Genomic DNA, 14410 nt, shown 5'->3' on the forward strand with positions numbered 1-14410 from the left:
TTATTTATCACCTCTCTCTTCCTGTTCTCGGCCTGTCCCCGGAATCGATCAAGGTCCACCATCTTTGAGGAAACTCCAACCCGTTAAGAGCTAGAAGTTTTCTAGAGCAAGAAAACCTGAACCAAGCTTTTTTTTCTGGAATGCCTGACGTATAAATGATCAACCTGTGAATCCATCTCTTCCCATCTGTCATATCTGTAACTAACGTTTTAAAGTGCAAAGACATTTCACCAAATTATGTTCTTGATTCCCCGTCTTCATCTCCTTTTCTCTACTTATTTTTCTCCCCTGATGGGCGGAACTAGGAGCAAGGAGGTGCAAAATAAGTGATTGGACAGAGCCCCTGGTACCAGTCCATTAGAGTGGGTTATATTAGGAATTACACTGAAGACTGCGAGATGACTGAAGTGTTTGACTGCAATGATAGACATTCCACTCGTCTTGCACCTTGCTATAGCTCTCGTACTTTGATAGCACTTCTGATCGACTTTTAGCAGCAGTGTCTTCCATTTCACTGGTGTTGTGGCACTGCCCATCAATTTTTATTTAGTCAGTTATTGACTGTGCATTCACAGGTGGAGCCCAGCCGTGTCACCTTAGTGTGCAAAGAATACTAAATTAAATAAAATCCCATTAACGCATTCAATACTGCAGTGGTGCACAATGAAAATTGTGCCAAGCTTGTAAGTTTGTCAGAAAAACACGTGAAAAGAAAGAAAAAGATAATGCGTGTAATAGGACTCACAGCCGATCAACATGACGCAGATGGAGAAGATCTTCTCAGAGTTGGTGTTGGGCGAGACGTTGCCGAACCCCACACTGGTGAGGCTGCTGAAGGTGAAGTAGAGGGCGGTGACGTATTTGTCCTTGATAGAGGGGCCGGACTTGAGGTCGCTGTAGTTGTACCGTTTCCCGATGGACACCCCCAGGTTATCGAGCCAGCCGATCTTGTGCTCCAGAAAAGGCCTCTCCACATTGCCGATGGCATACCAGATGCAGGCCAGCCAGTGGGCGATGAGAGCGAAGATGCACATTAGCAGCATTAGCACCGCTGCGCCATACTCCGAGTAACGGTCCAGTTTCCGAGCAACCCGGACCAAGCGCAGGAGCCTGGCCGTCTTCAACAGCCCAATCAGAGTGGTGGTCTGGGGACACAGAAATACCAGATAAATGCATTGCATTCAATAAGTCAACCACTTTAATTTCATGTAATCGTCTGCTGGAAATGGTACGGCTCCTGGGTTCACAGAATAAAAATAGTTTGCAGAGAAAGGCCAAAAAACTATACTTTTTTTGAGATTGTGGAATGTGTTAGACAGGGATGGCCTATAGCACTTCCTGGAAGAGAAATACAGCTTTTCTGAGTAGTGAGCACTCATAATTTGGTTTAATAGTGCTCACGTAATAATCTGCCAAAGTCTATGATGTATCTGAAAGTGCACTTGTCTATATTATGTCTATATTATGTTTATATTATGTTTGTTTCTTCATTGTTGTTCTTGCTGACTTCCCTCTGGTATGTAATCAAATGCCTTTGGTCAATCTGTACTCCAGTCTGACCTTTAAGTGAACTATAACTTGCATGGTACTCGGTGAGCACCATTCAGAATCAAATAAACCCCATTGTAATGGCAATTTGACATTTCATTTACATTATATGAAGATTGCTGGATTATAGTTTCAACACTACAGTCGCAAAATATTTGTAATATCCATTAAAGGATACTCCATAAATTCTGGCAGAATCCGTAATCTTCATTTTAGTCAAGTCTTCTCTATTGTTTAACACAGTCTTCATCCCAAGCATGTTGCTTGATTAAACACAGCGCCAGGGCAGAAAACAGCCAACCTGGCCATAAATCCTCATTTAATAAAAAGATACAGAATTTAACCACAATGTGCATAGCTCAGCCTTCATTTATTTCACATCACCAGGAAAGCATTTACCAACCTAACACTTTCATGCAGGGAAAATGTATTGCCCTGACAATCACTAGACCCTGGGAATTGGAGTTTGCAACTGTGATTGGTTATTTTTGGAGCATAATTCTTTTTAACAGATGAGAAACTGACAATGATTTAATTTCTTAGGAAAATTAGACCATGACTGTGTGAGCAGGCGAGCGCTGGGTTCATATGTGTCCACGCTGCTTTGGGATGATGAGGTTATACTGACAGCGACATTATTCCAATAAACAGCACAAACAGGTTTAACTCAATCAATCTACAAGGTAAATAAAATAAGGTAGCAATACCACCACTCATCTAAATCTGACTAAAAATATTACTTAAGGCTTCACATATTGTGATATTTATATTTATCCCTGGGAAACATCCGATTTTTCCGATCCGTATTTTAACATCCCAGTTAAAATACTACCCAACTGCAACCTGTCCAACCAATTTGATTTGTCATAATGGCATTCTTAACACATCATTATATCCATCAACCATTACACCTTGCCGGCCAGCAGAAGATGTTCCTCCTGAGTTTCTCTCAGACCACTGTTTGAGGGTTTGTCAAGGTACCGTACATTGTATATTCCGTCCACTGGACGGAATGTGGCTATCGCCTAGAAGATTCACCATTCTGAAATGGTCTTCAAACTATGAGAACATTTTATATATTTTTCTATATTGAACCAATCACCCTGAATAGCACCCCATTCCAGCTGTGCCTTTAGCAAGAGCTATTGAAAAAGACACAGCTGTACACATCAAGCTATTTGTGACATTTGTTTGGCGGCTTCAAATAGAAAGTCTTTGATGACTATTTCTGACTGTCCAATTTTCTTTTTAGTCATCGATCTGTTCTGTGGACTCGAGTGCACCCAAAGATGACATGCACAATTTCTGTATTGGCTATTGTCAAACACATATGACAAGGCTCTACTGTATGCTATGGGATGACTAAAATTCAGGTCAGAAAACAATAGTGACCCTAATCACAGATGCCACGTTAACAAAGACGATAATATACCAGGATAAATAAACAAATGAGCCAAGATGGAGTATCACTCTCAGTATCTTTCAAATATCTTCCCTGTTGTAATGGAAATAATCTCTTCTTCTTGTCAATCTATCATGCTACTACATACTTTTCCACTGTGCTATTGTGGATAGTCCGTCATCTGCAAAGCCAAGGTATACTTGTCTTACAGTTGTGAGGTTACAAGGTTGTCATTATTACCGATCAAACAGACCCTTATAGAACATTTTTTTTCCTTCTGGTGCAACTCACTGGGCAGGGTGTGAATTTAAGAAAGTAAATTTTATACTCTCTGTAATTCTGTTAAAATAAGAAAAAATATATATTTTCATTGATAATTACAGCTCTACCATTTATTATGAATGGGAACTGGTATGCATAAGAACACAAGGGACTCATTGGTATATATTCATTTTTGATTCAAATCCGTACATAAGCTGTGGTGTTTATGCATTTACTGAATGGTCTGTAATACACTTATTGGGATGTATAGGGATCTTGGTCTTCCGAAGCAAACATCTGCCCCGGGGTTTATTTGCATTCACATTAAAACACAGCACACTGCCAGCTTCACTCTGCAGAGGCCATCTGGTCGATCGGTGTAATAGTGACCCTTAACACACTGGCCCTGTCGTCTCTGTTTGTCTGAGCAGTTCATCTAAAAATACATCTACAGGAAAAACAGGATGATTGATGATGGGTCACGTGTCACGACACCATTTTGAGAAGGTTAAAAAGAACATTGGAAATGTAACTTTTATTTGAATTACAGTAACTGTTATGGGTGCCAATAATTGATACCTATAGTTCCCATTATTTTATTATGTTATAAACATTGAAACGTGAGTATATAGGGTATGCATGTGTTGGTTTTGATCAGTATAGCCCGCTTTGCATTTAAACGTGACTCTCGGCCACTCCATTACATTCTGCATTTTCCCCCCAGCATTCATTGCTTCTTCAGTTTGTTCACTCAAAGTGACTGAAACGGTAAATGGCTGCAAACTACATTGAGTGGAGTTATTCTGGTATGTATGATGCATCAGCAAAATTAGAGGAATCAAATGCATTGCAATATCAACTTATATCAGTGGATGTGTAGTGGATACATCCCTAGGAATTTATTTCCAACCACTTTACAGTCACTTTAACCATGCACAGCAAAGCACTGTTTGTTTAGGGTCACAACCATCTGTGGGCCACACAATTCAGGTTTCATCGTTCTTGTGCTGGTTTCCGGTCCACAAACGGCGACACCGATTGCTGTAATGTTGCTACAAACACCTTGCCCCCTCTTTGTTTAGATCTGCCAAAATCCTAGAACTGGCTCTGCAATCATGCAAATGAGTCCAAAACCTGGGAGTATTGATGGATTATTAATGGTACACTTAACGTTTTGACTTACGGTGTCCAAAGAGAAGGCTACTCTCTTTAAGAAAGAAGAGCCTTTGAGCAAAGACAGAGGGAAATCTTCAATACAGAGCTCATAGCTTGGGAAAACTACGGTATGCCCTGCTCAGTGTGGGTGATAGAACCCCAGCTGTGATTTGAAAGGTCAGAAATATAAACAAATGTCCTCCTGCTGCTCCTGATAAATAGGTCCCCGTACCTTGCGATGGCTGATCAATAAAGTAAACCGATACAAATCTCCACCAATTACCCTTTAGCAGTGGCAAGCAAACCTCTCCAGCGACACAATCATTTGTCACAGAAATCAATTTATATTGCTGCTATACAGCCCATGGGATATGTGCTTTAATAATGGTTTACCTATCATTAAGAAAGATTAACTGGGAAGCGAATGAAATCCTGCTTGTGCCCCAAACGTCCTCTTCACTGGAGCCAGTTTGTGTAAACAGTTAATGGTTCAGTGAGTAACGCTGTTTGCAGAGCTCATGTCATCCAGATATATTGTACATGTATAGCTTTATCTGCTGTTCCGTAAGCTCTCATGTTCCGTTTTTATTCTTTACTCTTTATGGTACGCTAGCAGAATACTACAAACTGCAGATACAGTGTCTGGCCATGCGGATACATCTCAATCCAAACAGACGAGCAAAGAGACATGCCTGCCAGCCCACCGGTCACATGAAAGAAGAAAGCTGTGCAAACACACACAACACACACACACCATTGATTGCCATTTGGTAAGCCATTAATCAATGTGAATGGACTCAAAAGCAATCGGGCAATAAGTTGCCTAAGGCCATACTGGAAGCCGAGTGAATATAAAATATAAGAATCCACTACGGAAACCGAGAGCTGATTAAAAACTTTTTTACATTTTCTTTCTATTGTTCAGATGCATTTTTGGCAACTGTGGTGGCAACTACAAATGTTGTGATGTGCATCCACTGAATGATTTTTGGCTCTCTTCACACAATTATTCACTTCTCACACCACTTCTCAACCATCACATTGAAATCAGTTTCCAAAACATTTTACACAAATGCAGGCACTGAATACAGATTTCACTGGAGTCTTTGGCACATAATATTCAAGCCTTTTCCCAAAATACAGAAATATTTTGCAGCCGTGTTGGCTCATTCACTGTGAAAACGCAGAGGCACAACACTTTTGATTGAACAGAGGGAGCAGGAGACGCAGCTGTGAGACGTATGGGGTAGGGATGTGTGAGACTTATGGGATAGGGGTGTGTGAAAGCAAGGTGTGAGCTGGAGGCCTTCACAGAACTAGATGTATAGCATATGAAATGGGGGCAGCAGTTGTGTAATCAACCACAGGCTGACGTTGAGAGAAGCAGGCGTGAGGGTTCAACCAAAAGCAGATAAACACCATGAAATCAATTATATGGGTCTTCAAGAAGGAGCTGGTAAGTACTACCGTAAAGAGCAATGAACCAATTACTGTACGTTGTACTACAGACATTACATCAACTGCTGTGCATACAGCTTACAGGCTGTAGTAGTACCAACATACAGTAACTTCCCAAATAAATTACTGTATAATCCCACACTTCCGCTGATCAGGAAGAAGCCTGAGAACCAGTTCCTACCCACATAAAATAAAGGAAAGCAGGGAAGACTTACTGAAGAGAAGTACAATTTAAATTGAAATTTTAACTAAATGCATCTTCAATAATAAACAAATGCTGCTTCAATGAATAAGGACATTGAAATATTCCCTTTCCTCTCTCTCAAACAGGATTTTATGTTCTTAGATTCAACAGCAAAAAAAATAACAAACAAAATGACAATTAAAGTCTGCAGGGCAAGGCCACCATTCAGGCAGAGAAGTTCTAAATGAATGGCCTACTAGCCCTGTGCAGGTAACCCAGCGTTGTTTCAAAATTCCCACTCAAGTGGGCAACATAACCCTCAAACTACGCCCCAAAACTAAACAAAGAATTCTCTAAAGGATAAGTGTTCATAGCTCAAACTGGCTTGCTGCCATGAGGACTACACCAGGAGAAAGCAGTTATGTTCCTGCCTCTTTTAAGCCCAAAATGAATGGTGTCATCACACCCTGATTGGCAAGGAGGGGAATGCACTAGGATGCTCTCAGTTATCAATTAAGAACCAAACCCCACAACCTGAGCAGCAGGTGAATAAAATAACTCTCCAATCAACCCAGTCAAAGTGCCATATGCTGCAAACCGAAAATGAAAATAACTCACTAAAGGGAACAACTAGCCAGAACCATCCAGAGAATTGGTGACAGCTACTAGGAATGCCGAGGTTGGATTCCTCATACAACGTTTTTTTTTATCCAAATAGCGGGGCCAGGGGGAATATTTATTGGGTGTGATGTGGATGAAAATCTATCTCCTAATGCAAATGCCAATATGTGGGGTAGTAAATATGAACTGTAGACAGCCTAAACCAAAGTTGTTAATTTATTAGTCACTATTTTTGTATCAAGACTAAATGATAGCAGGTGTAAACTTGATTCGATGTACTATTTTCAGTTTTTTTCCCCTTTCTCTAGTGAGGAGTTTTCATGACACAATTTTCTTTTTAGACACCATTATGTGATTTTATTAATGGTATGAGGTTTGAGAATTCAGCATGCATTTGCTGTTTTGCAAACTGAAACACGGTTTTGTTTGTGTCTATGGTAGCTCAGAAGTGCAAGACGCATGCTCCATTTAGAAACACACTGCGTTTGGAAAACAGAAATGCTGCAAAAAGCATGCAAAACAATGGAAATGAGCTACAACACAACAGAGACACCAATAGAGAACACACAGGTTAGCTAAACTGTAAGCTAAGTTGACTTCAGTTTTATGAGTCAAATACAATTATTATGATTTTATTGTATGGACGTACGCTAGTATTTCTGCCAGTGACAAAATGAAAAGTGTCTGATAACTAACCAATGTGTCTATAAAATATACACTCAGTGAGCACTTCATGATGGATTTCTTAGACTTGTTTTTACTAAAAGTAAATTTAGAAAATTCTAGAGACTGTTGTGCCTGAAAATCCCAGAAGATCAGCAGTTTCTGAAATACTCAAACCACCCTGTCTGGCACAAACAATCATTCCATAGACAAAATCACTTAGATCACATTTCTTCCCCATTCTGACATTTGGTCTGAAAAACAGCTGAACCTCTTTGCACATTTGCATGCTTGTATCCATTTAGTTGCTGCCACATGATTGGCTGATTAAATATTGCATTAACAAGCTGGTGTACAGGTCTACCTAAGTGGTCACTGAGTGTATATTCCGTATTCAATAAAAAAAAGTGTCTGACAGCTAGCTAGCTAGCTAGCTAGTAGTGCCGCTGAGATAACTACCTGAGGTAGCTAGCCCATTACACTAAAATCTGAATTTCTCATGTCTCAGCCAGGGGTGTCAAATCTTTTACTAGCCCAAGTGTTTTTTTTTCCCCTCAGCGATCTGAGACTCGGAAATCAGAATAATTTAAGTCAATTGACTGGTTAGCTGTGTGTTGTCAAATCGGGGAATGTGTTCCATGAACTTGAAGCACATTTTTAAATGTAGCATGTGCTTTGTGTCACCTATTCAATGTTGAGCATCCAAACAATGTTGAGGAAGTTACATGTTTTATAAGAAAAATAAACTGTGTTGATGATTGATGACATCTTACTTCATCAGATCCCGATCCAAAAATGAGCAGGTCGAAGGGGATGGCGGCAACCATGTCGATGAGGAACCAGCCTTTGAAGTAGTGGATGGCGATCCTGGCCGGGTGGCTCACCACCTCCTCGTTGGCGTTGACGTAGGTGGTGCGGAAGTTGATGAGGATGTCGATGATGAACATGATGTCCACGATCAGGTCCACCATGTCCAGGGGGTTGCAGGAGTAGCCGCACTCATGCCTATTCTGCTCCTCGCGGTCGTTGAGCAGGAAGGCGGCCGAGTAGGGAGTCAAAATTGCCGTGTAGATGACCAGCAACAGGATCAGCCAGTCCCACACCGCCTTGAACGGGCTGTAATGGAGGATGGTGAATTTGTTGATCCCCGGAGTCTGGAGCTTGTATTCGGGCAGAACATCTGCTCCCAGTGACAGCACCTACGGGAGGTGTGAGAAGCATTAAAAAAAGAAGCACAGAGGTTTTTATTTCATCCAGTTTAGCTGGCTTTCATCACTCATCGGTTATAGAGCGATGTACAGAACAGATGTACCGCTAACAAAACAAAGATGAGGTATTATGAGCTAACGGTCGGTTTTGCCCAGCAGGGACTCCCTCATCACTGAACCATCTCTGTCACGCACACCCCTCTCTGCCCATCATCCTCTTCTACTGCACTACAGCCTTTCATTTCCTTATCTTGTCTTTTACTGCCGTCTCGTTTCAAATGATCCCCATGAGCCATTTCATATTTAAACCGTTTTAATAATATCAAGCTAAAAAAAGATATAAATTGAAAGTAGCTCATATTGGCTGCTGGCTTACAGGCCGCTAAATGACACAGGTCTATTAAAATGCTTATGTATACATCATTATACATATTCTTTTGAATTATAATTAACAAATTTGGGCACTTAAGAAAATGAGGGGGATAGAGAGCTTCAGATATATTTATAATGACAATGATTTTAATAGCAAACCAACCATTACTCCTGTATCATGATTTAGCTGTTGTTAAATCATTAGCGTTATGCCAATCACTATGTTAAAACACAGTACAAATTCTATTCAAGCATTGTAACTTATTTTAATAAAGCCAATCTGTTACCAGGCCAACAATGAAATCTAAATATAAATGCTCTTCCTGAATGTCTATGGCATAAAAAAGATTTGCATGAACAACTCTGGTAGCACCAGAAGCTGACAGATCAAGCTTGCAGGAAGCCAGAACAGCAGCATACCTTAGCCCACTCTAATTTTGTTATTATTTTGGAATACTTATAATGCATAAAGACAGCCTTAAGTCAGTCAATGCTTTATGTCTTAGACTTTACATATTATATCATTAACAATTATGTCAGAGATTATAGTCTGCATGTTTACTTTAGCAATATAAGCTTTGTGTATCAGCCAAATAGACATTTGCACAATATCTCATGTTTGGTTTTGTGGCTCTGCAAATCTGCACAGCATATTGCAATAAATGATATTCAGACCCAGGTTACTCCATAGCATGGAAATGACCTCAGCATGGAAGACCACACACCGGTGCCCCAGGCCCAGGGAGAAGAAATTCAATTCACAGACCAGTCATAAGCTGCCTCTGTCCGGGCTGCAAATTCAATTTCCAGGCTGGCTGGATAGTTTGATTCAAGTGGATGGAGAGACTAGCAAATAGAATCAAGGGTTTTAGCACTGCTCGAGAAGACAGGTGTCCAACATGTCTGAAAAATCTTAGCTGAGAACATTGCCTAAACATATTGCACATATATTGCACAAGAACAGGCTCAAGTTCTGTAAAATTATTGAAAAAATGCACCACCATTCTCCTAACCTGCAAAATAAGTAGCCACACTTTGGACTGCCAATGTGCTAATTCCAAATATGAAATCCACGTACTGGGTCAGAAACAGGAAGTGCAACTTGTTCTTCTGCAACTCTGTAACTCGGTTCAATGGTTTTCGATGCAACTGCTCTCATTAAGGTGGAAGTGTTTCCAGTGTGAGTATTGAGCTAGAAACTGCCCAGTGCAGTGTCCACTGAGATGTCCTATGCCCGCAGGCTAAATTTCATCTCTGGTATGTGTATTTTCCACAGCGTGGGTCAATAAATGATTCTGACTTTATTTTTAAACAAATTTTCCTTAACTGAGATTTGCTGTAACTTATCACTCTGTAAGCATTTAATTGTTACCTTTAATGAGGACTGACAGTTAGTGGACAAGAGCTCTTTCCTTTTTAAGCACTACACTGGAACCGATGAGGAAGGGAAGTGGGAATTTTTAATAAGGGCTGCCAGTTGGTGGATGAGAGTCCTTTCCTTTATAAATACTACATAGAAAATGATGAAGGCAGTAGGATTCTTTGTGTGTTGCCTCAGCATATTTTTCTGCAATGGAAGGCATGAATTATGAATTTTTCTATATGTCTCCACAGGCAGGGAAGGCAATGTGTTTTCAGAGTCACACTGAAATCACTCAAAGACACAAAGGAAAAAGGCAAGAGGGGAAAACATAAAAACTGAATATTACAGGAAAATTACAGCCATTGCATTTCAAATGAACATATTGTTTATACCAGCAAACTGCCATTAGCACTGTACATGCAGCAGAGTAAGTCTGTCTCGCCCTCTGGCAGATTCTGTACACTCACATTTACTTTAATAAGAGGACACTTACTGTATGTGGGGGGAAGATGGAATCTGTTATACTGTGCTCCTTTCTACCAGCATAGCACTGAAATCCATAAACACTGCCAACGACAGCTCTCCGCCATACGGAAGCTCAAAGCCCTATCTGTTCAACCGCCCCTCCTCCTCGTACAACATCATAAACCCTGTCCTACCGTACTGCTCCATCTGCTATCTCCATCCTCACACACTCCTCAAGATCCTCCGCACCACCTCATAAATAACTGGACTCCCCACACCCAGCATAACAGACCACAACACCACCTCTGTCCTCCACAACCCTAACTTTTTGTTTCACTCTCTTTAATTTAGTTTCTCGAACTGTGACTGAGCCCTGCATGTTTTACATTGTATCTCCGTGACAAATAAAGAACCTTGAACCTTGAACCATCCTCTTCATGAACTACTCCTTTGTGGGCTGTATGTGTTATATGTTCATTATCAATGTTGTTACAAGTTTGTGGAATCAATTAAGGACAATAAAGATCTATCTATAATCTATCTTTGGGTACACTCGCAATATGAACTATCACAGTCATATCAGAGTGCACATAACATATCAATGGATGAATTAATTTGTTAAGAAATTCTTAAGCTCGAACAAGCTTTATAGCAAATTCATATTCAAATACAGAAAGCAAAACTCCTGTCTTAAGGCCCTCCATGGTGATTTTCATGATAATGATTCCGCTGCCAAAAAAATTATCCGTCTCGTTAGGAGGAACACTAGCAGGCATTGACTTAACCTGTGGTTGATTCGATAATGTGTTCTCTGTACCGTCCAGACCAACCTCCGGCTGCCCTCCAGGCCTCAGAAACATGCATTTGGGAGCATGGCTCCATACTGCTATTACCACACAATGTGCTTTGCCAGTTGTGAGCTGCAAAACATGGTACATGCAACAATGTCCAAACCTATAGCATTGAAGCTGCAGAGTAACAGTGTCAAAGAATGCCACAGTGATCTAAAAATAGAGAAACACCTGGAATGATGCAAAAAGCCATCTGTCTGTCAGAATACCATATGTCCTACAGCTGAAGTTGAAGACAAGCAGGCTAGCTAATACAGGATCTGGTTGTCGATTTCTGGGCCAGGAATGGCTCCTCTGCACAGGAATCAATGTAGCTTAGTTTGGTTAGGAAACTGGACTGTCAGTCAAAGGTTCAGTTCTGCTGAAATTGTAAGTAACTTAATTAACCTGTATTGCTTTGATAACTACCTAAATGAGCAATATGCAAAATATGCAGGTTACCCTTAATGAGTGTCAAAAATAATTTGAAACAAGTATTTAATCCATTAAATGAGCTAAAATAAGTTAAATTGTTGTGCTTCACATGTAAAACTTCACAGCTGCAGACAGAAGCAGTGGCTTACCTGCGTGACCTTCTCCGTGACGTTGTGTGCCCTGTCTTTGACCTTCGGTGCGATGATAGTTTTCTCGGAGGAGGGCGGGGAGGCCGTCTTCTTATCGTTGGCCTCAGAGAAGTTGAGTGTGATCAGAGGGATCTTGTTGATGGTGCTGTACTTGTTGAGGTTGGAGTCTGAGGTGGATCCCAGCAAGCTGGATTTTAAATGGTTGAACGGGCCTTCAAGACAGAAGCGGAACAATATTAACAACAGCAACGATATTACCTATGGATGGTAAATAGAGATTTCTTAACCCATGTCTTGTTTTATTTCCTCAAAGCAGACTAGTACAATTCAACTATGAGTGGGACCAACAATACAATAAGATTAAATGTGTCTAAATTATTAAGTAAATGCAATACCTTAAATTGTGGCATTGTCCAGGGGAGGGCCATTTTGGTGAGTACAGTGTATCTGCATTTTATTTGTAATGTTCATACAATAAAAAATATGTCACAATATAACATTTCACATTGGTTCCGATGTGGCTTATTTATTTAGTAAAAATTATTATTTTTATATTACAATATTATGTCATTATGAGATGAGATGTCTTGGCGTGCAGTTGCTTGAGAGGAAATATTTTCAAATGTTAACAAGGCAACATTGTTTTAAATTTCATGGTTCATGTTTCCACATGAAGCGGAAAAAAAATCCAGTTTAAATAATAATTATATTAATTCTCTGCATTAGGCAATCCTAATAACACATGTTCTTGTATCGCAACATGAAAACCTTGGTCACTTCTTGGTCTCACCATTTCTGCTGTGAATGTAATAGGATAATAAAGCTCTGTGGATACGTTAGTTAGAACTGGAGAGCACACAGCTTGTCCATGCACACTCAGAACAGATGAGAACTCTGAAACAGTGAGGCAGATGGCAGCACAATGCAGAGGAAAGCTGACAGGAGTGGTCAAAGAATGAGACATGGCTTTTTTTATTAAAGGTTTGCTAGAGTACGTGTCAAGCAGCTTAACCCTAAAATCAATAAATAAATAAGCCAGCCAGCCACTCCTTTTTATGGTTGCCACTTTAGAGTAAAGGCTTTTTAACCTGTGTTCATAAAATGACTGCATCCGAGTTCTTTTATGTTTTTGGCCATGCGTTCTGAAGACATGAAATGCAAAATTGATCACACGCTAAACAATTAAGCTAATTCTAACCGTTGGCAGTAACGTTACAGCCAGCAATAATGAGGGCTTTGTACCGTGCGACCCTCCCTGAAACATTCTCATAAATCAACCATCTTCCCAATCATACATACCAAGTGCATTTGACAGAGAATTTGTGTTGATATTTTTTCCACAGAATACATGCAGCAAACAATCCAATATATGGTGTCACAGGCACGTGCATGGAGTGTACTGTTACCTTTGAGAGTGCGACCATTGTCTGAAATGTAGCACCGTTGTGTTGAAAAGAAGAGAGGGGAATAAGAAATATGACATTCTAGCTGTATGTACGTGTTTATGAACTGAAACCAACAGCTTTCTCACACACAATTACAGTAGGTCAAAAAGCCTTTTACAATTAACATCGAAGTGAACAGAAGTGAACCTGACCTTTAAATGATTCAATGTTAAACATGACACATTTCTTCAAATTTTAAAGCAAGATTACTTTTTATTTTAATTTTTTAGTTTCAAAATAATAAAAAAAGGAAAAAGTGTGCAAAAGTTTGGGAACCCTGTCAGTACTTTGTAACTCCTCCTCGGGCAACTATAACAGCTTGTAAACACTGTATCCAGCTAAGAGTCTTTGAATTCTTGCTTTTGTAATTTTTATTGATTCTTACTGGCAGAACACCTCCAGCTCAAAAATATTCTTTGGCCTCCTTGCATGGAGGACAGATCTCTCCACAGAATTTAAATAATGTTCGAGTCTGGGGACTGTGATGGCCATTCCAAAACCCTTCATTCGACTTTCCTGGAGGTACTTCATAGTTGATTTCGAAGTATGCTTTGGATTGTTGTCTTGCTGGAATACTCAACCTCTCTTCAACTTCAATGCCTGGACTGACCTTTGAACATTAGCCTCTGGAATGTCTTGATATTTGGTGGAATCCATTCTTCCTTCCACTCGCGCAATATTTCCTAGGTAATGACATTGAGGGAGTTTCTGTAGCATTCTCCATCTTGGTGGAAATGAACCAACTTCATTCTGAAATCCTTGGACAACTGTTTAGAGGAACCCATGGGTGTTAACCACAGACAGAACTACTTCAGAATAAAAAGTTCAGCTCTGGAATTATACTCACTGAG

The 14410-nt window shown here is 40.2% G+C and overlaps 1 protein-coding gene across 1 annotated transcript in view; it reads right to left on the minus strand.

Moving 5' to 3' along the window:
• Positions 1 to 14410, minus strand: part of LOC133116229 (potassium voltage-gated channel subfamily H member 7-like) — a 64104-nt gene that overhangs the window by 19865 nt on the left and 29829 nt on the right. Inside the window, exons 5-7 of the mRNA XM_061225597.1 lie at positions 12115 to 12326; positions 8066 to 8491; positions 746 to 1145 (exon numbers count right to left, since the gene is read on the minus strand). Of these exons, the coding sequence (XP_061081581.1) occupies positions 746 to 1145; positions 8066 to 8491; positions 12115 to 12326 (1038 nt within the window). The remainder of the gene's footprint in view (positions 1 to 745; positions 1146 to 8065; positions 8492 to 12114; positions 12327 to 14410) is intronic.

The sequence above is a fragment of the Conger conger genome, chromosome 17, assembly GCF_963514075.1.
Source record: "Conger conger chromosome 17, fConCon1.1, whole genome shotgun sequence".
Taxonomy (NCBI): Eukaryota; Metazoa; Chordata; class Actinopteri; order Anguilliformes; family Congridae; genus Conger; species Conger conger.